The sequence below is a fragment of the Portunus trituberculatus genome, chromosome 12 (genome assembly GCF_017591435.1).
Source record: "Portunus trituberculatus isolate SZX2019 chromosome 12, ASM1759143v1, whole genome shotgun sequence".
Lineage (NCBI taxonomy): Eukaryota > Metazoa > Arthropoda > Malacostraca > Decapoda > Portunidae > Portunus > Portunus trituberculatus.
The window spans coordinates 8,212,025-8,237,503 of NC_059266.1; the positions used below are offsets into that span (position 1 = coordinate 8,212,025).

General features: G+C 38.9%; 1 protein-coding gene across 1 annotated transcript; it reads left to right on the forward strand.

Moving 5' to 3' along the window:
* Window positions 1-3,365: 3,365 nt before the first annotated feature.
* Window positions 3,366-22,698, forward strand: LOC123502885 (dolichyl-diphosphooligosaccharide--protein glycosyltransferase subunit STT3B-like). The gene is given in 17 exon segments (XM_045252175.1): window positions 3,366-3,524; window positions 4,729-5,002; window positions 6,420-6,638; window positions 7,288-7,465; window positions 8,101-8,365; window positions 8,959-9,130; window positions 9,757-9,935; window positions 10,085-10,212; window positions 10,847-10,963; window positions 11,644-11,799; window positions 12,572-12,821; window positions 12,824-12,912; window positions 13,646-13,759; window positions 14,312-14,436; window positions 15,013-15,100; window positions 17,161-17,181; window positions 18,514-22,698. Coding segments are annotated over 16 exon segments (2,352 nt in total). The 5' UTR covers window positions 3,366-3,524; window positions 4,729-4,832; the 3' UTR covers window positions 18,595-22,698.
* Window positions 22,699-25,479: the final 2,781 nt, after the last annotated feature.

Sequence of the window (25,479 nt, forward strand, 5' to 3'; positions counted from 1 at the left end):
GGACTATGAAATTTTCAAAGCAATGTTTAGAAGCAAGAAATAGGGCAAATAGGATCCTGGGTTTTATAAATAGAAATGTTAGTTATAAAAGTAAGGAAGTGGTGCGTAGCTTATATAATTCCTATGTTAGGCCCCATTTAGAGTATTGCATACAGGCCTGGTCACCCCACTATAGGCAGGATATCAACATGTTAGAAGCAGTTCAGAGAAGAGCAACTAGGATGATACCAGCATTAAAGCGCCTGGAGTATAGAGATAGATTAAAGGAATTAAACATGTTTTCATTTGAGAGGAGATGTATAAGAGGGATATGATAGAGTTATTTAAAATGTTCTCAGATACAAACTACATAGATGTGAGATCTTTCTTTACCTTAGAGGAGGGAAATAGGACTAGAAATCATGGCAGGAAGATTAGAAAGCAAGGCTGCAGGTTAGATATAAGAAAATATTTCTTTAGTCATAGGGTGGTAGACTTCTGGAATGCATTGCCAGAGACGGTTGTAAATAGCACTAGTTTGACAATGTTTAAAACAGATTAGATAAGCACTTAAATTTATTAGATTTATAATTATGTATAGCGCTGCATGATAGTTTTTATAAGAAATTTACTATAGTTAAACAAGACATGATCCCCATGTATGGGGATCACAGATTGTAGAGGATTTCGCTGCAGGACTTAGCCCTGTTAATGGGCCAAATATTTAGAATTAGTATATAATGTATTGTGTACTTGTAAGTGTATCTTTAAGTACTGATGACGAGGTCGCTGTGCGACTGATACAGGATAACCTAGATGGGCCCTGGTGGCCCTTTGTTATCCTATTATTTATGTTATGTTATATATGTTATGTTTTTTTTTCCATTAATACTACATACACCATTCATTCAAACACACACATGCACTTATTTATTCATTTATCCTACCACCTGTAAATATTAGATCCTGGTGCGAATCTATTTTTTCACATGCGACTTTGCAACTTTATTTATTAAACCTCCTTGCTATTTTTGGCCATATCAGTGCGACTTGCGATTCTGCGACTTCAACATTTTCCCCCGGTGCGACTCCGCTACCTAAATTACGGTACAAATTAAGTAAACTTATTGAGCTTGATATAACAGGAACATGATTTAATAAGGCAGAAACACGTACGTATCTTATATTATTATTATTTTATTATTATTATTATTGTTATTATTGTCATTTTATTTATTAATATTATTATTATTATTATTATTTATTATTATTATTATTATTATTATTATTATTATTATTATTATTATTATTATTATTATTATTATTATTATTATTATTATTATTATTATTATTATTATTATTATTATTATTATTATTATTATTATTATTATTATTATTATTATTATTATTATTATTATTATTATTATTATTATTATTATTATCATTATCATTATTATTATTATTTTATTATTATTATTATTATTATTATTATTATTATCATCATTATTATTATTATTATTATTATTATTATTATTATTATTATTATTATTATTATCATTATTATTATTATTTTTTGGTTGAAACACAGTCCTAAGCCCTAAGGTCATATCTACAGGTCATCCTTCTCCTCCTCCATGTACTCCTGCCGACCCAAGGAATCTAACCTCAATCCTGGCCTTATTATTATATACGTAGACCACATATGAAAGAATTACACAGACCACATGCGAGACAGAATTACATAGACCACATATGAAAGAAAATTACATAGACCAAATACCAAAGATAATTACATGACCACATGCGAGAGAGAATTACACACACCACATAAGGAAGTGATAGAGGCCCTTACATCACCGCTAGTTAGAGGAATAGACTCTGAATATACTGTATGATAAAAAAAATAAACAACAAAGAAAAAAAAACTGATGAAAAATAAATACAAAAAGCCTTAAAAATGTATTGGTTGAGACTAATGAGTCATAATGAGTAAATGACGCGGTCTTATTCCAGATTGCTGTAATAATAATTGCTCTTTGCTCTAACACGTATTACTTAACACCAAACAATTTTCTTTGGATAATAAAACCTTAAAAACTTAAATAAATGAGACTATATAGCTAAACCAAAATGTACTGTGACCCATAAGGAGAGGCCGATAATCCCTATCACACTGCCATATATCACTCGCTTCAAAGAATAGAGTAACAGTTCTTCGTTAAATAAAGAACAGTTAATTTGTTTTCTTTGAGGCAATGAGTGATATGGCAGTAGGGATTATCAGTCTCACCTTATGGGCCAGTGTATTTTGGTTTTACTATAGAGAGTGAGTTATAGCAGTAAATGACAGGAAAAGGAATAGATACAAACAAAATACCTATATATCTTTCATAACACATGGCGGTTCTTGCTCTAACATATATTACTTAACACCAAAAAAAAAAAAAAAAGCATTAACACCCCTAAAAACTGTAATAAATGAGACTAGAGAGTTATAACAGGTAAATGATATCCATATTGTTGTAGGAAGTAATAAGACATGGTGATTTCTTACTTCAGAATATATAGTATCCCTCATACTAAACAATTTCCCCTAGCATTTGCATCTCAAAAACTGAATTAGAAGAGACTATAGAGTTAAAAGGACTATAAAGGACAAGAAATGACCAGAAAAAGAATAAATACAAGCAAAATACGTCGTGGCTCCTTAATTCAACAAATATTATCTCACGCTAAACACTTTTACTTACACATTAGCACCTCAAAAACTGAAATAGAAGAGATTAGAGAATTACAAGAAGTACTAAAGACGAGAAATGACTAAAAAAAAAAAAATAAAAAATATAAACGAAATACATGGCGGTTCCTTGTTTTAATATAAAATACCTCACTCAAAAACGGAAATGGGAGAGATTAGAGAGTTATAACGAGTACAAAAGACAAGAAATGACTGGAAAAAGAATAAATACAAGCAAAATACATGGCGACTTCTTGCTCTAATATACTACAATACCTCACTCAAAAACTGAAATAGAAGACTAGAGAGTTATAACGAGTATACAAAAGACAAGAAAAGACTAGAAAAAGAATAAATACAAACAAAATAGAAAATATATGGCGGTTCCTTGCTTAAACATAAAATACCTTATACCAAAAAATTATCCCTAGACATTAACCCCTCAAAAACTGAAATAGAGGAGACTAGAGAGTTAAAAGGAGTACAAAATACGAGAAATTAATAGAAAAGGAATAAATACAAAGCAAAATACATGTCGCCATAAAACACCTCACACCAAACAATTATCCTTAGACATTAACACCTCAAAAACTGAAATAGAAGAGACTAGAGAGTTAGAAGGAGTAAAATAAGAAGTAGTGCGCGCGGTGACAGTGTGCTGTTCTGGGAGGACCAATAGCACATTGCCACCGGCGCCGCGTCTAGGATTTGTTTACATCCACACACCTGACACGCGGCCCATGACACACTTGACACCCTCGACACCCTCTCCCCAGCCCCCGCACACCCTCAGATACCACTAGGACAGGTGTGTACAGCAGTGCGAGGAGGCGGTCAGGTGTGCGGGGCCATTGGCTAACTTTCCCGGCACTGTGGTGGGGATAGGCAGGTGTGTAGGGGTGTTTGGGGTCAGCGGCAGGTGTGTAGTGGTGATAACACACTGAGGTGGGTGTAGTTAGTGTGTTTCAAGGTATGGCTAGTGTTTCAGGTGTGTGGGAACGTTAATATAGTAGGGCAAGTGTGTGTGCTTGTGAGGCAGGTGTGTAGATTGTTTGGGCTCAGTGGCAGGTGTGTAGCTGCTATAAGACACTGAGGTAGGTGTAGTTAGTGTGTTTCAAGGTGTGGCTAGTTTTTCAGGTGTGTGGGAACGTTAATATAGCAGGGCAGGTGTGTAGGAGTGTTTGGGGTCAGCGGCAGGTGTGTAGTGGGGATAACACACTGAGGTAGGTTTGTAAAGGCGTTGAGGTGATAAGGTAGGTGTGTTTTAAGGTTTGGTTTGTTTGACAGGTGTGTGGGAGTGTCAATATAGCAGACCAGGTGTGTGTACATGTATGGCAGGTGTGTAGATAGTCGAGGAGTCTGCAGCAGGTATTGGGGAAGGTTTTGCATACTAAAGCAGGTGTGTAGCATGTTTGGGTCCTTAGACAGGTGTGTAGGGGCATTATGACATTGAAACAGGTGTGTTGATGTGTGGTCAGGTGTGGGAAGCCAAGCAAGTGTGTGAGAACATTTGATATTTTTTATCTGTGCTTTCAGCCACTGGTAATGGTACTGTAGGTGTGTAGGTGTATTAGAACAGTGAGGCAGGTGTGTAGGTGCTCTAAAACATTATGGCAGGTGTGTGAGAAGGTTTGGATACCCAGACAGGTGTGTAACAAGTTGTGGATACTGGGACAGGTATATAGAGTCATTGGGACACTTATGACAAGTGTGTAAAGTCATTGGGACACTTATGACAGGTGTGTAAAGTCATTGGGACACTTACAACAGGTGTGTAGAGGTATTTAAACACTAGGATAGGTGTGTATGGACATTGGGATACTAGGTCATGTGTGTGAGGCTTTATGACAGGTGTATAGGCAGATTTAAATACTTGGAGCAGGTGTGTGGATGGGAAAAAATCAGAAATGGAAAGAGAACCAGGAAAAAAAAATAGTCCAATCCAGTAATTTATGCAAAAAACACCTGTAACTTTTACTATCTTTGTTACCTGACATACCTGACCCCCCAAGACAGGTGTGGAGGAGCCATCTAGAGCTGCTGGATGGGCAAGTGAGGGCGGGGCAAGCCAGGTCACTGAGGAAGGGTCACCCGGAAGGGACGCAAGGACACAGGCATGATGGGAAGGTCGCAGACTGCCAAGGCGAGTCCTGGCATGTCTAGTCCGCTGGGGGTGAAGAGTCTGCTGGTGTTCACAGTGCTGCTGCTGGCGTGGCTTGCCGGATTCCTCTCCAGGCTCTTTGCTGTTATACGCTTCGAGAGCATCATTCATGAGTTTGACCCATGGTGAGTACTGGTGTCTTGTTTCTTGTTGTGCATTAAAAGCTTGATTTGTGAGTTAAATTCCTGGTGAGTACTGGTGGAAAAGTTTGATTCGTGAGTTAAATTCCTGGTGAGTACTGGTGTCTTGTTTCTTGTTGTGCATTAAAAATTTGATTGGTGGGTAATGTTTTTTTTTTCCTGTCATGTACTGTATAAAAGCTTGATTCATGAGTTTAATTTTTGTCAAGTATTGGTGTAAAAGCTTGATTCATGAGTTCGATTAAATTCTTGGTGAGTACTGGTGTATGTTTCTGGTCATGTACTGTTAAAGCTTGATTCATGAGTTTGATCCCTGGTGAGTACTGGTGTCTGTTTCTGATCATGCACTGTGCCTTGATTCATGGGGTAAATGGTGTCTTCCCTGTTTTAATTTGTCTCACTTTACTCCACCTTGGCCACACACCCTGCTTGCCTTTACACACCCACACTAACTTAACTTGCTTTATAGAGATGGATTGAGGGTAAACAAAGGAAGGCATGGAGAAAATAGCACCTCACACCTTGTCTTTCTTCCACATGCACGGGTTCAACTACACAGGGAGATAGACAGTAGAAATAAAAGAAATGATAGAAAAAATAAAGAGAAGTAATTAGAGATAAATTGACAGTAAGCAAAGGAAGGCAAGGAGAAAATAGCAACTCACACCTTGTCTCTCCCATACACAGGTTCAACTACACAGAAAGATAGACAGTTGAAATAAAAGAAATGATAGAAAAATAAAGAGAAGAGGAAGTAATAGGATGGATTGAAAGGAAAATGAAGGAGGGCAAGGTGACAATGGCTACTCTAACACTTTGTCCCTACTCAGAAAGACAATAGAAATAAGAAATGATAGAAAAATAAAGAGAGGAGGAAGAAGTTAAGAGATAAAAAAAGTAAAATGGAGAAGAGAGAAGGATTGAAGGAAAACCAAGGAAGGCAAGAAGATATTAGCAACTGTCACACCTTGTCTCAACATAGAAACTTAAACAATAAAAACAGATAGAAAAATAAAAATAGGAGGAAGAAATTAGAGAGAAAAAAAGTAGAATAGAGAAGAGAGAAAAATTGAAGGAAAACGAGGAAGGCAAGAAGAAAATAACAACTTTCACACCTTGTCTCTATACAGAAAGACAATAAAAAAAAAAAAAAAAATAAAGATTGGAGGAAAAAATTAGAGATAAGTAAAATAAAAAAGACAGGAGGATTGAAGGAAAACCAAGGAAGGCATTGTAATACCTTGTCTCAACATAGAAAGTTAAACAATAAGAAATATAGAAAAATAAAGATAGCAGGAAAAAATTAGAGATAAAGAAGTAAAATAGAAAAGGAATGAAAGCAAATGAAGGAAGGCAAGAAGACGATAACCACTCACACACACACCTCTCCTCCCACACACAGGTTCAACTACAGGGCCACAGCACACATGGTCAAGAATGGCTACTACAACTTCCTCAACTGGTTCGACGAGAGGGCGTGGTATCCCCTGGGCCGCATCGTGGGGGGGACTGTTTACCCCGGCCTCATGCTCACCTCCGGCAGCATACATTACATCCTCACCATGCTCAACATTCCCGTGCATATTCGGGACATCTGTGTATTTTTAGCACCCATTTTTAGGTGTGTATATTTTTGTTATGTTTGTTTTGTGTTTATTTTTATTTATTTATTTATTTTTTTATTTCTCGTGTCCTTTTTTTTTTTTTAATTGCTTTATTTTATTTATTTATTTTTTTTATTTGTTTATTTATTTATTTGATTTGATTTTATATTTATTTTTTATTTTTTTCATTTATTTTTTTTTTTTTTTTACTTGCTACAAATTTTCACCTCACCTTGTCCACCCACCTCAATACTCCTCTACTAATTTTTTTGTAATACGGTGCAATACTATCATCTCAAATTACTCTTCCTTTCACATATCAAACTTCCATCACTTTCACAAATCTGCCTTTAAACATGCTACAAAATCTCACCTCACCTTGTCTACCTAGTTCAACACTCGTCTAGTAATCGTTTTGCAATACCATAGTCTCAAATTTCTCTTACTTTCACATATCAAACTTACAATTCTTTCACGTATCTACATTAAAACATGCTACAAATTTTCACCTCACTTTGTCTCTCTGTGTAGTGGCTTGACAAAGATAACCACACACTTTAACACTCCTCTAATAATCTTTTTCAAATACTATATCCTAAATTTTATCTCTCACATATCCACAATAAAATGTGCTACAAATTCTGACCTCACCTTGTTTCTGTTCAGTGGCTTGACAGCGATAGCCACCTACTTCCTGACCAAAGAAGTGTGGTCCCCTGGTGCGGGGCTGTTCGCTGCGTGCTTCATCGCTGTGGTGCCTGGCTACATCAGTCGCTCGGTGGCCGGCAGCTACGACAACGAGGGCATCGCTATCTTTGCCCTCATGTTTACTTATTACCTGTGGGTGAGTGAAAGTGTGACATTTTTATTCTGTATTATTATTATTATTTTTTTATATTTTTTTATTTATTTATTTTTTTCCCACAAGACATTTATATTTTCAATTTTGTATGATTCTTTTAACCTTTATTTTGATACTTTTTGTTACCTTAAGCCAATCCCCTTGTTGCAATAGACAGATATGTAAATAAATAAATAAATAAAATACAAGAGAACCACTGAGCCAGGCTTCCCACACAGGTCAATTTTATATGATGCTTTTCACCTTTATTTTGAGACTCCTAACCCAATCCCCTTATTACATAGAAAGATAGATGAGTAAATGAATAAATACAAGTGAACCACTGAGCCAGGCTTCCCAACACAGGTAAATTTTGTATGATCCTTTTAACCTTCACTTTGAGACTTTTGTTATGTTTTGTTACAGAGATAGATAGATAGATAGATAGAAAAGAACTATCTCCCTACTTCTGTATTTTTCTTTAATACAACGAGAACACTTTCAAGATTTCAAAACATTTAAACCCATAATTTTGTATGATCCTTTTAACCTTTACTTTGAGACTGACCCTAAACCAATCCCCTTATTACGTCAGTCAGTAAACACAAGGGAACGACTGACCAAGGCTTCCCACACAGGTCAAATCAGTGAAAACCGGGAGTCTGTTCTGGGCGGCGATGGCTTCCCTGTCCTACTTCTACATGGTGAGTGCCTGGGGCGGTTACGTCTACATCATCAACCTCATCCCCCTCCACGTGTTTGCCCTGCTGTTGATGGGCCGCTTCTCCCACCGCCTCTACACCGCCTACACCACCTTCTACATCCTCGGCCTCATTTGCTCCATGCAGATCCCCTTTGTCGGGTTCCAGCCCATCCGCACCTCAGAGCACATGGCCGCTGCAGGTGAGGCAGAGGGAGAGAGGGGAGTGAAAGAGGGAGAGGGAGGGAGGGAGGGAGCAAGAGAGGGAGATAGAGAGAGGGAGACACTAAAAGAAAAAGGCAAACATAGAATAGACAAAATAAACAGACACATGTGCTATTTTTAGTGTGTGTGTTTGTGAGAGAGAGAGAGAGAGAGAGAGAGAGAGAGAGAGAGAGAGAGAGAGAGAGAGGGGGAGATGAAAACACAGAAATTTCATAATGTAAAATGCAAAGAAAACAAGAGAAGTCAAATGTAGAACAGAGAAAAGAAAGTTGTATGTGCTATCTTTTGGTGTGTGTGTGTGTGTGTGTGTGTGTGTGTGTGTGTGTGTGTGTGTGTGTGTGTGTGTGTGTGTGTGTGTGTGTGTGTGTGTGTGTGTGTGTGTGTGTGTGTGTGTGTGTGTGAGAACTGTTTCTCTGTCTATCTAGTTTTACCTTCAATTGACACACACTTCTTGCCTCAATTTATGCCTGTGTACCTCTGCAGTGTAACAGGAACCAAGCTAATATGTATGAGTAGGAATATGACTAGCTTGTGTACCCCCGCCACTCACCACCCCCAACACACACCACAGGAGTGTTTGCGCTGCTGAATGCAGTGGCCGTGCTCAAGTACCTGCAGAGTGTCATGTCCCGGGCAGAGTTCAGACACTTCTTCCTGGTGGCGGCGGGGACGGCGGCCGGTCTGGTGTTCCTGGTGGTGGTGGGGCTCACCTGGATGGGGGTGGTGGCTCCCTGGAGTGGCAGGTGAGGTTTGCAGTGCTGTTGCTTCTTTCTTCGTCATATTCTGTAATTCTGAGGTGTTGTGAAGACATGTTGGGTTGTGTGACTTGGAATAATGTTGGTTTTGACGTGTGGTTAATGTGAGGGCAAAAGAATACCCAGGGACAATATGATTTATTGAGGTTTATTGAAGACTTGTTTAGTTGTATGATAGAATAGCGTTGGTTTTGATATGTGGTTAATGTGAGGACAAAAAGAACACACGGAGACAGTATCATGATTTATTGGGGTTTATTGAAGACTTGTTTGGTTGTGTGACTCAGAAAAGCATTGGTTTTGACGTGTGGTGAATAGGCAGACAAAAAAGAATACGTGGGGACAACACTATGATTTATTCTGTGGCACTTTTAAAAATTTTGAGGTGTTGTGAAGACTTAGTGGGCTGTATGACTTAGAAAAGCTTTGATATTAACGTGTGGTGAATGGGTGGACAAAAGGACACTTGTAGACAATACCATAATCATCAAAATGTCTTCCTGTATAGTTATTCTTGCATGCTCATAAAACAAAAATCTTCAGGAGAAATTTGAATATCCAACACCAAATACTTAGGAAAAATAGTGAAATCCAACCCTGTGTCTGTTGTTTAGGTTCTACTCTTTGTGGGACACCGGGTACGCCAAGATCCACATTCCCATCATTGCCTCAGTGTCGGAGCATCAGCCCACCACCTGGTTCAGCTTCTTCTTTGACCTCCACATCTTGGTGCCCACCTTCCCTGTTGGCCTGTGGTACTGCATCAAGACTGTCAACGATGAGAGAGTCTTTAGTAAGTGTATCTGTGTGCTGACTGTGCTAACTTTGACTGTCAGTGATGAGAGAGCCTTCAGTGAGTGTCTAGGTGTGCTAACTTCAACTGTCAGTAATGAGAGACTCTCATTAGAATGTTTTGTTTAATGTTTACCTTTCCCTCCACAGTTGTGTTGTTTGCGGTGAGTGCTGTGTACTTCGCCGGGGTAATGGTGCGCCTTATGTTGACGCTCACCCCAGTGGTCTGCGTGCTGGGCGGCATCGTCTTCTCTCGTCTCTTTGAAGTCTTCCTCAAGGTGTGAACTGAGGCAGGGCTGGGGAGAGTAGGGAAATCAGAATATTAACCCCTTCAGTACTGGGACACATGTTTACCATGAGTTTGGGTTTGATAGGCTATTTTATTTACATTAGGAAGAGTCTATGGAGGTCAGAAGATTAATAGCCACAGTCTTCACTATTTTAATCCCCCACTTAAGTTTCTGAAGCTGTATAAAATCACCAAATAGTAAGCAGAATGAATATGAAAATGTGTGAGTAAGTTTAAAAATGTGTTCTTTGGGTGACAGCTGCAGCATTTTCATGTTTATTTACTCTATGGAAGATTTGGGCTGTGGCGGGAGGGATAGAGGGTTTGTTATTGTTTATTTTGAGGTTAGTTGATAATATGATAGCTGCAGTGTTTCTATGCCTACTCTCTTAATAGTCTGCAAGTCCTGAAGTCTTTCTTGAGATATGGAGTGTGACCAGATGGGTATAGAGAGAGAGAGAGAGAGAGAGAGTAGGACATTACCTTTATATTGAAGTGTTGTGATGTCTGCTAACTCTCTTATTAGCCCACGTATCTTGTGTTTCTATCTGTTGGCTACTCACTGTCTTGATTGTCTTGCCAGGTTGCTTTGCCGTTTTCTATCTTACTGTCTTTCCCTGCAGGAGGAGGAGCAGTCGCCGCCACGCACAGGAGACTCCAGTGATGAGGAGGAGGATGGTGAGAAGAACAACAAGTATGATAAGGCTGGCAAGCTGAGGAAGATGAAACATGAACAGCAGGTGTGTGTGTGTGTGTGTGTGTGTGAAATTGTATGGCCCATATTTCACATACACCATGATTTTTTTCCCTATGATCCAGCAGTCTCCCAATCTCCCACAGTTTACTCAGGTTTTCAGTAACTCACTCCCTAATCAAGGTTTCATAGTCATAGCTTCCTCATTTTGCCAACACTTAACTTCCTCACTCATCCCACAGCTTACTCAGATACCTAGTCATTCCTCGGTCTTAGTTTACTCATTTCTTCAGTCATTCACCTTCAACTTACTCAAATACCCAGTCATTCCTCAGTTTTAGCTTACTCATTTTACTAATTTCTTCAATCATTCACCTTCAGCCACACCACAGATCTCCCTTTCCTCTTTTTTTTTTCCCCTCAGTCAAGATTCCTCACTCATTTTACTCTGTATGTTGGAGGGAGTAATTAATCTTTTTTTCTCTTTCCTCTCTGTTTTCATGTTTTTTATAATTTTTCTTATAATCTTTTCTGTTTCTGTGACTTATTTGTGTTCCTCTCTGCTTCCCTTCACTCGTGCTACAAAATACAAAATATGCTTCTCTGTTGTATGTGATCTATTTTGTATTCCTTTCTCCCTCCCTTCAGTCTTGCTACAAAATACAAAACACATATATTCTTCTCTGTTTCTGTGATTTATTTGTATTCGTCTCTCCGTCCCTTCAGTCGAGCAGCGATGGGCTTGGTGTCAACATTCGTAGCATGGTGATCGTCGCTGTGCTGATGATTCTGATGATGTTCTCCGTCCACTGTACCTGGGTCACCTCGAATGCGTACTCCTCTCCCTCCATTGTGCTTGCTTCTTACGGCCAGGATGGGTAAGTGTGTGTGTGTGTGTGTGTGTGTGTGTGTGTGTGTGTGTGTGTGTGTGTGTGGGAGCGAGGAGTCAATTATTTTTTTTTCTTTCTTTCCTTGTGTTTTTATCTTTTTTGTCAATCATTTTCTTACTTCAAATATGCTCTTCTGTTGTGTGTGATTTGTTTGTATTCCTCTTCTAGTCACTCAACTATCCATCACTCATTCACTCATTCTACCTTCCATCCTATCACTTTTCCTCCACTCTGTTCTCTTCCCACTCATTCTACTATCCATCCTGTCTTCTCTCTCATTCCTCCTGTCATTCACTCAGCCATTAATCCTATCACTCATTCACTCATTCTGCCTTCCATCCTGTCATTGTTCCCTCACTCTGTTCTCTTCCCACTTATTCTACTATCCATCCTGTCTTTTCTCTCATTTCTCCAGTCAGTCACTCATTCTACCCTCCATCCTGTCACTGTTCCTCATGCTATCACTTTATATCTTTTTCTCATATATGATTTTTATTTTGCCATCTATTTAATCATTCAGTCACTGATTTTAGTCCATTTTATTACTCGGACGTTCGTTTTTACTTCATTCTGTCACTCATTCATTTAGTTTCCAACCATTCTATAACTCATTTTACTCCATCTTATCTCTCATTCACTTATTTTCCATCCATTCCACTATTCAGTCACTCATTTTACTCCATTTTACCTCTCATTCTCATTTTACTCCATTCTACCACTGTCCCCCCCCCCTCTCTAATCACCCATCTATAACCTCACAGGAGCCGGCAAATCTCGACGACTTCCGAGAGGCTTACTACTGGTTGGCGCAGAACTCGGCCAGCGACGCCAGGGTAATGTCTTGGTGGGATTACGGCTACCAGATTGCGGGAATGGCCAACCGAACCACACTAGTCGACAATAACACGTGGAACAACTCTCACATAGCGCTGGTGGGCAAGGCAATGTCATCCAACGAGACTGCAGCATACCAGATCATGACGGCCCTGGATGTCGACTACGTGCTGGTGATCTTTGGGGTGTCATTGGGTACTCCGGCGACGACATCAACAAGTTTCTGTGGATGGTGCGGATTGCCGAGGGAGAACACCCCAAGGACATCAAGGTGTGGAGGTTTTCAGATATTTGTCCCTTTATTTCAGCTGATCTTTTCACCTACAAGGGACTGGGGATTAAGTGGGCCTTTTTTTTTCTTATTTTTTGTTGTCCTTAGCCAGTTTTCCCACCTGTACATATAAAAAAAGTGTTATTAGAGTCCCTGTGAAATTATCTGTGCCTTAATATCATCCTTTCACTTAAAATTACTTATTAACTCACCACAAAGTCTGATTATTGAGTCTAAAGAGTAATGCAGGTTCAAGGTAGGAAAATAACAAGTTCATGATATTTTTAAGTGAAAGGAAGAAATTATGGAATCTAAAGAGTAATGCAGGTTGAAGGTATAAAAGAGAATGATGTTTTTACCCATTATTACTTCAAGTCACTCATTAACTCACCACAAAGTCGGATTATTAAGTCAAGATATAAAAATGTATTGATATTTTTAAGTGAAAAGGAGAAATTATTGAGTCTAAATAGTAATGGAGGTTGAAGGTATAAAAAGGTAATGATATTTTTACCCATTATTACTGGGAACCACTCATTAACTCACCATAGTCTGATTATTGAGTCTAAAAGCTATTGCAGGTCCAAGGTATAAAATAGATAAACACATCCTCACCCATTATTACTTAAAATCACTTACCGACTTACCACAAAAAGTCTGAGTGTAAAAAAGCATTGAAGGTTGAAGGTATAAAGAAGCTGAACACAAACACATCACCCATTATTGTTTACAGGAGAGTGACTACTTCACTGACCGCGGTGAGTTCCGAGTGGACTCTCAGGGCTCCTCCACACTTCTCAACTGCCTCATGTACAAGCTCTCCTACTACCGGTTTGGGGAGCTGAAGGTGAGTGTATGGTGGTGTGGTGCTGTGGTGACTGGTGAGGGTGTGGTGTGGTAGAGGGAGATATACATTGTGGCAGTATGTGGCTGTGGTATACCTGAGCTTCTGGAGTGTTATTGGGTGGTTCAGAAGACTATGAGAGTGTGTGGTATGTGTTTGAGTGTGTGTGTGTGATGGATTGTGTTTGGCAGCTATATAGAAAAAAGGACCAATTATTTTATGTTTTCTTTTCCTACCTTGACTTTCAAACTCCTCTTTCACAAGACTAGAAGTGTGAGTGGTGCGTGTGTGAAGGTGTTTGTGAGTGTGTGTGTGCGTGGTAGTTTGTCTGGATGGATTGTGTTTGGCGGCTATATAGAAAAGAATCGGTCCTGTTGTTTTTCTTTTTCCTTCTTGACTTTCTAACTCTCCCTTCACAAGACTAAAAGTGTGCTTGGTGTGAGTGTGTGATGGTTTGTCTAAATGGATTGTGTTTGCCGGCTATATAAAAAAAAAGAACCAATTATTTATGTTCCATTTTTTATTTTATTTATTTATTTTTTTTTCTTCTCTCAGCTTGACTTCCGGACTCCCCCTGGCTTTGACCGTACCCGCAACGCTGTCATCGGGAACAAGGACTTCAAGCTGACCTACCTGGAGGAAGCCTACACCACCGAACACTGGCTGGTCAGAATCTACAGGTGAGGAGCAGAAACTCAAGCATCAATCACTTCACAAGACTTCCCTGTCATTTCAAACACTCATCTTCATTTCTCACCTAATCAGACATTCCCTTACTTTCAAACACTCCTTCATTCCTCACATAACTAGACTTTCCCTTCCTTTCAAACACTCACCCTCTTTCCTTCCTTAACCAGACTCACTCTTCCTTTCAAAAAACTCATCTTCACTCTTGTCTATCATTTCAAACACTCATTCATTCCTCATTTAAGTAGACCCACCCTTCCTTTCCGACACTTTCCCTCTTTCCTCACCTAACTACACTTGCCTATCCTCTTAAATACTCACCTCATTCCTCACTTAACCAGACTTGCCTATCCTTTCAAACACTTACCCCATTCCTCACTTTACCAGCCTTGCCAAGCCTTTCAAACACTCTTCATTCCTCACTTAACTTACTTCATTAACTCAACACCTCTCCTGAAACACCAGAAAACACTGCACTACACCCACTCCACCGCACACAACACCTCGCAACACTACACACACCATCACTGACTCCGGTAACACAACATTCTTTCCTCTCTTGCCAACAGAGTGAAGAAACCAGATGAGTTTAACCGCCCACGCATCCCCATACCCCAGAGGAAGGTGAAGAGAAAGAATGTCTACCTCACAAAGAAGGTAAGATGTCACCCTGCTCTCTATCTTTCTCCATCTCTATCTCTCTTTCACTCCATCTCCTTTCCTTCCCATTCCCTGCCATGCTTGGGTGATGCACTGGGACTTACTTCACTCCTTGCCACATTTCACTTCACTTGTGTTTCATAAGTTGCAGTGAAGGTGTCTAATATTTGTTATGTTTAGTTTATTTACACTTTTCATCATATCTTGGCTCACTTACCATCTTTTATAAGTGTGGCACAGGTGTGTAATTGGTGCACAGTGGTTAACATGGTTGTACAGCGGTGTAGGTATAAAGAATGGGGAGTAAAGTGTAACAGAAGATAAAAGATTTACATATCTGAGTTCTAGAGAGCATCAGTTAATTGGTGTTCAAGGAGACTCACTTCCAGAACAGTTTGGCTTGGTTTTAAGGGACAGGATGAGTGTAAACAGGAATTACAGTCAGATTTTGGCCCTGTAGAAGAAAGAAAAAAGCTTAAATATGAAGATCCCAGAGAACATCAGTTAATCGGCATATTGAGACTCAGTTTTAGAACAGTTTGGCTTGGGTTTTAAATGACAGGAGGAGTGTAAAGAGTGACTAGAGTCAGATTTTGGCCCCTGGAGGAAAGAAAAGGATAAGTTAGATATTAAGATCATAGAGAGTATCAGTTAATCATTTAATTAGCATATAAAAAGACTCACTTCCAGAACAGTTTGGATTGAGCTTTAACCCCTTCAGTACTGTGACACATTTTTAATATCAGTTTTGAGCATGATTAGACAATTTAATTTACACTAATAAGGTTAATGGTCCAGAATCATCACTATTTTCATCCCCACATGAGATTCTTAAGCTGTTCAAAATCACCTAATAATAACTTGAATAAATATAAAGACGTGTCATGGTACTGAAGGGGTTAAAGGACAGGAGTATAAACAGGAATTAGTCAGATTTTGGCCCTATAGGAAAAAGAAAAGATGAGTCAGATTTTAAGATCCCAGAGAGCATCAGTTAATTGGCACATAAAGAGACAAATTTTTAGAACTATTTGGATTAATTTTGTAGTACTCGAGGAGTGTAAACAGTAATTAGAGTCAGATTTTGGTCCCTGTAGGAGAAAGAAAAGATGAGTCAGATATTAAGATTCCAGAGAGCATAAGTTAATCAGTACCTTAAGGAGACTAATTTCCAGAACTGTTTGTCTTGGTGTGTAAACAGTAATTAGAATAAAATTTTGGCTCTATTGGGGAAAGAAAAAAACAAGATGCCAATGTCTGAGAGAGCATCAGATATTTAGATACCAATGTTTGAGAGAATATCAGTTATTTAGATATCAATGTCTGAGAGAATATCAGTTATTTAGATACCAATGTCCGAGAGAACATTAGTTAAATAGATACCAGTGTCCAAGAGAGTACAGGTAACTTGATTTACGCGTGTTTAATTTACGCGTTTTTGTTAATACACAACCAAAAAAATATTATGATTAATTAAATTTGCGCGATCGGTTTGCTTATAGATGATTTGGACCACATCCTGCATCCCCCCTATTATCTATTGTTTCTTATGAGAATTACATGTTTGTTTTACGTGAATTTTGAAATAAGCGATGCCTCTTGGAATGCATCTATTGTGTAAATCGAGAGTTACCTGTATTAGTTAACTAGATACCATTGTCCGAGAGAGCATCAGTTAACTGGATTCTGATTTTGCGTGCCCCTAGAAGTGCATCACCTGTGGCTTGCCTCATCCTAACCTCACCTGTGCTTTCCTTGTGGCTTTGTTCACCACCAATGTTGATGTGGCTTTGTTTGATAAGTTCCTTGTAATGAGAAATAACACGAGGAATTAGCTGGCCCTGCTCTAGAGACAATATAAACTCATGTACAGAGACTAAATAATGTGTTTTAGAGTAAGTAAATGAAATATTGACGTATAAATAAATGATACAAGTTTTAAGTAATGGAGTGTGGGAGGGCGGAGGGGATTAAGATTGTGGGTTTATTTGGGTGATTGGGTCAGGATTCTTGTTCCGTACTGATGGGTCATTTTTCTTGCTCCCTTTGTCACCCAGGATCCTTATAGTGATCATGACGTAAGTACAGGCACTCCTCACGCCTGATGTAATGCCTGACGTGTTCCTCCTCGTCCTTCTCCTCTGCCTCTTCCTACTCCTCCTCCTATTCCTCCTAGTTTGAGTACTGTTGCCTACACCTCTCATGCCATCAGTGACTTATCCTTGTTTTCTCTTCCTCCTCTTGTAGTCCTTGTTTTTTTTTTTTCATTGTAGTTTTGTTGTTGTTAGTGTTTGGGGTGTACTTATTTCTACTTTATTTAGTTTTTTTTTTTTTTACTCTCTTTAGAACTCGTGGAAGTTTTGTTGAGTTGTGCAGTAGCTAAGAGTGAGGTGTGTGTGTGTGTGTGTGTGTGTGTGTGTGTGTGTGTGTGTGTGTGTGTGTGTGTGTGTGTGGTTTTTGCTGTATATAATGTATGTTTAGGTGGTGTGCTGCCAAACGATTGTATTTCTGTATGGTGGTCCTTTCTTGGTTGTATTACACTGATATAATACCTGACGTGTTCCTCTTCCTCCTCCTCCTCCTCCTCCTCCCCTTACACTTATACTGGTACACTTGGTTCTGTTTATATTCACAGCAGTAAAGTGAGTGATTTTTGACAGCACAGTTTTTCTAATTCATTTGGGGAAGCTGTCTAAGAGCAACAACAAAAAAAAAAAAAAAGGCCCATTTGATTGCCAGTTCCCTTAAAGATCAGTAGAGTTAGCCAAAAATCTTGGGCAAATGTCTTGAATGTCTTGTAATGCTCCATGTTAGAAGCTAGAGGTGTAATGCTAATACGGCCACAATGCTGTATGAACGCTCCTTGTGTGAGATCAGAAATGCAATGCTCGATTATCTTATGCTTGGGGTAAAAGGAAAATATTTGTGTGACGGTTTTCTTTTTTGTGTCTAATGGTGAATGTTAAAAGCTAGTGGCAGGATGTTAATATGGCCATAATGCTGTATTAACCCTCCTTCTGTTAAATGGGAAGTTTAATGCTCGATTGACTCATGGTTGTGGCTAAAAAATTATTCGTGTGACACTTTTCATATGTGTTAAAAGCTAGAGGTGTGATACTAATATGATCACAATGCTGTATGAATGCTCCTTTTGTGAGATAAGAAATGCAATGCTCGATTATCTTATACTTCCGAATGAAAAAAAAATATTCTTGTTAAACTTTTCATCCTTGTCTTATGCTCCATATTAAAACTTGAGTTGATGCTAATATGGCCACAATGTTTTATTAATGCTGCTCGTGTGAGATGGGAAGTTTAATGCTCGATTATTTTATGCTTCCGGATGAAAAAAAATATTCGGGTGACATTTTTTATCCGTGTTTCTAATGGTCCGTTTTGTGTCCTGACAGACCACCAAGAGGAGGCGAGGATCCATCAAGAACCGGCCCGTGGTGGTGAAGGGTCAGCGGCCGAGGTCAAAGCTTACCTAGGGGCGGCAAGGATTAGGGCATAGTTAATTGGTCTGTCTGCATATTCTCTCTCTCTCTCTCTCTCTCTCTCTCTCTCTCTCTCTCTCTCTCTCTCTCTCTCTCTCTCTCTCTCTCTCTCTCTTTTTTCTTTTTTTTCTTTTCCTCATTTTGTCCTTATTTTTTCTGCACCAACTCCATTTTTCTTATTTGTCCTCCTCTTATTCTTTTATCTTTTTTTCCCTCATCAGTTTTTCTTTACTTTCCTTGTTTCAGTCACAGCTTTTCCCCTCCATGCCCTTGCTTTCCTTTCTTTGCTCTTTAGAAAATCTTGTCATTTGGTTGTATTTCTCCTTCACTTCTCAACTTACATCAATTTCTCTTTCCCCTTTTTTTTTCTTCTCTTTTCAGCCTTTTCTCTACACTTCCAACAGCTATCCATAGTTTCACCTGCTTCTGCTCCTCTTTTTCCTCCCCCTTCAGCTCGTCCTCCTCTATCTATTTATCTATGTCTATCTATAACCTACATCTATAATTACTTCTGGTAGTTTCCTCACTGTCACGTACGTGTGTGTGATCTTGGTGCCTGAAAGATGGTGTACTTCCACAAGGCTTAAAAAGGCGTGTGATGATGCTTGTCTGTGTTTTCTTTCAGCCAGGTGGTGTTTACGTTTTTCCTTTTCCCGTGGGGGTGTTTATAAAGAGGTATATACATTTACAGTGATTGTATTTAAATAGCAAAAAAGTACGTTCGTGAGTAGCAGTGCACTTGGGATCTCAGAATGGAAGATGGTGTTTTAGTTCCCTTGGTTCGGATTCAGTAAAAGTGGAGCCAGATATGAAAGAAGAGGCGCTGTACTTCAGGTAAACATTCACTGGAGATCCAATGCAAGACACCAAGGCTTCCAGATGTCCCAAGGGTGAAGTTAGCAAAGGGAGTCAGCTAGCCGGCCTAACCTTATGGCCTCAAGTCACCTCTCGCCTTAGCACAGGGACAAGGATCTTCTCTGGGACGGTAGTGTGGGTGTCCAGTGTCCAATGTCCAGTGTCCACCAACATCTTGCCATTTGATTACTTGTTTTTGTTGTTTTTTGTTGCTTTATTCGGTTTGCCTTCCTGCCATGTTATCTGATCAGCAGTAGGTTTTGTTTCTGTCAGTTTTGATTTGGAGCATTCAGGAACATTATTGGTTTCCTTCCAGATTACAAGGAATGATGTGTCTTTCTGTACAAGTGATTGTGTTGTGTTGCTTACTCAAGATTTCATGCTTGAAGTTGATTTATGTCTTGTTCACTTGTGTTGGTTTTCTCAAGTCTGTGTGTGTGTGTGTGTGTGTGTGTGGGTGTGGGTGTGGGTGTGCAGGGCAGGGCTTGGCAGGGGTGGGCAGAGCACAGAGGGTGTGGGTACTTCTACACCCTGCACCATTGTTAAGCTTAGGCAATATTGGTTATGGTCACTTCACTCATTTATAAACCATTACTCATGAGTCCTTCACCGATGGCCAAGGCTTGTGTGAGTCACTACCAAGGACCATAACAAGGCCACGACAAGGGCAGTGGCACGATGGGACTGTAGTGGTGGAGCAGCAGCCAAGGGAGTCACACAGGGAACTTAGCCAGGTACATTCCTCCTTGCCCTTGTACATAGCTGTGTGAGGCATGTGTTTGTGTGTGTGTGCTGGGCTGTCAGTGCTGTGTTGCAGCTGCCATCACATGTGTTGCACGTCACCTTAGAGTGTCAGCAAGACTCCATTTTTCATCATTCTGCTTTTGGACTATTTTTCTGTATATTGTTGATGAGGAAATGACTCACATGTGTTTATAATTGTTTAAATATGTATATTGTGATGAGGTATAGTGGAATACAAATACATATGGTTGAATGTTTTTTTTTTTTTGTAATGGCAAGAGCCGACTGCCACCTCTGGCCTTGGAACATTAGTGAAACTCTTGAAAATTGGACAAATATGCCCATCTTTTTAATGCAGGAATATTCTCAACTTTTTTTTCCTGCTGTTAATGTCCTTCATGACTATCAAGGTGTATCTAACCACTAAACAAATGATAATGGCAAGAAAATAATGAAAATAGTATGTGAAATCTTTCCTAACGTTTAATATCCAGAAAAAGATTTATATACAGACATTTTTTATGCAGTTCAAGATATCATCCTTCAAAATGATCAAGTGCATCCAGTTTCCCAAGCAGATGAAGATAATGATGTCCAGAAAAACGTGAAAGGGAAAAATTATATGCAGTCTTTCCATAAAGATCATGTCCAGAAAATATTGAGAATTATATATATATGCAAACTTTTCCATGCAGTTATACAGTCTGACATAAACCTTTGGAATTATTGGAGAATAGTTTGACTCCAGACCTGTGATGAGGAGGAAGCATTACCCATAACTCTAACTGTAGGGGGAGAGAATGGATACTCTATAAAACTTGTGACCTTTTATCTTCAGTCCCTTGCTGAATCTGATAGAGGATGTAAATGAGTGTCTTTTAAGTCCTTTAATTTTCATGTATTCTCTTCTCAAATACTTTAGCTTCTTAACTTCCTCTTATTATTTCTCTTTCTATTCCTTTCAAACATTTCAACTTCTTCCTCCCATTCCCTTCTCTTCCCTTCTTCTCAAACACTCATACATCTTACCCTTTCATCCCTTCTTTGGCTTCTTAACTTCCTCTCATTATTTCTCTTTCTACTCCTTTTCAAACATTTCAATGTCTTCCTCCCATTCCCTTCTCTTCCCTTCTTCTCAAACACTCCAACATCTTCCCCTTTCTTCTCTTTCTATCAAACAGTAGCATCTTATCTCCCATTCTCCTTCCTTGTACTCCTGCCAAACACACCAACTTATCTTCCTCTCATTCACTTTCCTTCCATTCCTCTCAAACACTCCAACATCTAGTTTTCCTCTTATTTCCCTCTCCTCCCTTCTCAAACACTAGCTTCTTATCTCCTCTCATTCTTCTTCCTTCTATTCCAGCATCATATCCTCCTCTCTTCCCTTCCTCTCAAACGCTCTAGCATCTCTTCCTCTTATTCCCTTTCCTTCCCTTCCTATCAAACACTTCACCACTCTTTCTCTTATTCTTCTCCCAGCATTCCATCTTCCTCTCGTAGAAATAAAAAATGATGGAAGAAAGGGCTTGTGTAAATTCAGGAATTGCTTTTCAGTTTGTATTGGAAAGTATTACAGTGTAGGGATGATTTTGCAGCACCAGTGGGGAACAAAAAAGGGGGGAAAAAAAATCTGCAAGGACCCACTGATATGATAATAAGGGTTCTGCAGCATCAGTGGGAAGAAAATGCCCTTGAAAACCCACTTATCTCTGAACCAATTCTGAGATACTTCTGTCCATACCTTGACTTTCAAAGGACTAATTGATACACAGATTTTTAAGAGTGTTTTCTAATGGGTTTAGGAACAGATTAACAAGATTTATCATCAGGAGAAACACACTTGGAGAACCTGGCTGTGGTGAGAGAGTAAAAGCATGTCCAAAATACAATCTAACACAGTATACTAGACTAGCAATCCCATATGGAGTGCCCTACACACACACACACAGTTTTATCAGCCCCTTTGAACCCACTACCCACTAATACACAGTTATGATCATCTCTGTGGCCTTTGACAAGTTATCAGCCCCTGCCTTAGAACAGTTTGGTAATACAGAGTGAGGCAAGGTGTGGAGGTGACTTTTTTTTCTTTTTTCTCTTTTATGCAGGAGGGGAAAGTGGCCAATGAAAAAAAAAAAAAAAAAAAATAAATAAGGCCGGGAAAAAAAAAAAAAAAAAAAAAAAAAAAAGGCCGCATCCTATGTAGAGAGTGATTCCGGTGCTGCATGTGGTTGTTGGGTGTTGGGAAGAGTATGTGAGCGTGTGTTGGTGTGTGGTATTGTTATTTTACCTAGTTAATTTGATAATCTGTATGTCTTCTGCTTACTTTTGTGTTTATTTTGATTGTTTTTTTATTATTCATATTGTTTTTTGTAATTTATTTATCATGATTTGTTTGTATGTATTTATTTGATTGATTGATTCATATTTATCTGGTCTTACCTGGATATACATGGGCAATAACTGATGAATACTTAAATATATATGAAAACTCTTGTTCATCTATTATAAAACCTTCTTTGGTTGAATGGGGAAGAATACACTTTGGAAATGAGAAGTTATACAATTAAATTTCTCTTTAGTCTCTCCTGTTATGGTTGCCTCCTCTCCACCTTCCATTCCCCAGTAAAGTTGTTAAAAGGAAAGACTTACTGTGTTTATAAATATTCACAAGGATGTGCTCTTTATCTTAACCTTTTGGGGAGCTTGAAGAAAAAGGTACCAGATAGAAATGCATACTCTCTCTCTCTCTCTCTCTCTCTCTCTCTCTCTCTCTCTCTCTCTCATTCTTACATTGATGGATATTATTGATGGTATATACATTAAAACTCCTCTTTTTATTAATTTTTATTATCTACATATTTATTTAAATGGATCAAAGGAAGAAGAAATTCAATGGTGACATCATCACTATTACTGGTTTCTTATTATTATTCTTATTCTTATTTTTTTGTTCTTCTTGATAATATAAAGTGCATATGGATGTATGCATTGAAGTATATACGTACTTATCTATGTATGCATGTAATACAAACACACTCAAAAGACCCATACACACCTAGAACACACACTCAGACCTTCTCAACCCACTTGAAAACACTCAAAACTAACCCAAAACACATGCAAAACACCTTAAAGTACCAATTAACACCCCAAAACTCACTAGAAACATCCAATATGCACCTAAGCCACCCCACACCACAAAACATCCCTCCCCCTACACACACACACATCACTTGAAACACTAAAATGTCCCAAAGTACACTCAAATCGTCATGAAACACATCAAAATGTCCCCAAATACTCATATACACCTCCACAAACACTCAAAATACATAAAATACAACTAAACCCATCAACCACACTTATAACACACCAAACACACTCAAAACAACTTAAACCATCAAACATGACACCAAAACACCTAAAATGCACATAAAACACATGTATAGCACACCAAACACACTCAAACACATGCAACATTGCCCCAAAAAACTTCAAACATGCCAAATATATCTCAAAACACCAAATTAAATGATAAAGAACGGCAAGATTACAAGGGAGACTTAGGTAGATATTGTGGCTTGGCTCCTCCTCCTTTTCATCCTTCCTTCCTCCTCCTCCTATATTTCTCTTTTTTCTTTCTACTACTACTATCTACTCACCTGATCCTAGAAATACACGAAAACACGCAGGAATCACTAGATATCAAACAAAATATTGACGAAGTGGGGAACTGGAGGAGGGAGGCGTCAACTCAGGGCTATGATGAGTCACCCCCTTGGCTGTGACGTCATCAAAGCGCGGGAACAGGGGGTTACTCGTCTAGATTACGTAAGTAATTTTAAAAATGACCTATAGAATAAACGAAGCCATGGCCGAATGCTTGATATTTTATAACTTGATAAATACTTTAACTAATTTATACAACATCAAAACATCTCCTGCCTTACTAGTTTTAAAGAAGTATAAAAATTAGGTATGGTAAGTATAAAAAACATTATTATTTATAACAATCCTGAAATTTCCAACCATTTTCCACTAGAAGGGTATTCAACACACTTTACAAAGTCTGAGCTATTTTTTACGACATTTCACAACGAACCAGACCATCACCCAGAAACGTAAATAAATAAAATATCATTTTTTATAACGTACTTTTAACAGGACCAATCAAATTTCAAGCTGCACTTATTTGACTCAATGGGTTGATTTTACACTTAAAAGAACATAGACGATTCTTTAATACCATAAAGGCCCAGTTATAGCTACAAATAAAAAAAGTCATAAATGGCAAATCGTAAATTTGAACCGATAAAATGGCTCAGACCTACGCCATAAACCACCACTAAACGCCACAAATTTACCCAACAGAGCCGCGGAACACACTTCAAACACAACAAAACATTTACAGAAACCATAAAAACTTACCATGGAAGCGTAATATTATTGTTGGGAAATATTATGAAAAAAGTATTGGAACTCGCTGGCTGTTAGGGAGGGACTGGGGAGGGGGGGGTTGGCGGGGGGACGGTGGCTACATCCGGGATCTGCCGGGCACTAGCGGGGTGGCGCCATATGTTGCTTTTATCCTTTCATCACAGCAAAATTAAGCCCTATCGCGAATATTTGAGCACGGGATATGAAATGCTAGACTAGTATGTGGCTGCATTCCAAGACATGATTGGCTTACGGTAAATGCAAGAAGTAAATTACAGCTGGTATCAATACTGGCGACTTACCTTTATACTGTTAGCATACTTGGGTAAAACTCGAACTGTTTTCACTCTCATATATAAAGAAAACCTAAAAATAAGTGAATGACCTTAAAAATACCTTAAATAAATGATTGCAAGGCACTGTGGAGGGTTGTGGTGACGTTGGAGGTGGACTGGTAGGCTAATGTTGACTTTCATGGCTTACACTGCTGGTTCACCCTTGTCTTGGCGGTAATATGATGACACGTACTCCTCAAGTGTGTGTGTGTGTGTGTTTAGGTTGGTTCTGTTTGTGTTTGAGTGTATTTACAATGGTTTTTGGGTATATATGCGTGTTTTTAGTTTGTATGGCTGTGTCTTGCTGTGTCAGGCTCTGTAGATACACTGAACAGTCACTAACACTAAACACAGCAGCCACCACCAAGGTTCAAGTAAGACAAACAAACACTACCACCACCGCCGAGTAAGACCAAAACAAACACCCCGCCCACCACCACAACCACCACCACTCTCTGTGATGGCAGCGTCTGCAGTACGAACTATGATAACTATATCTATT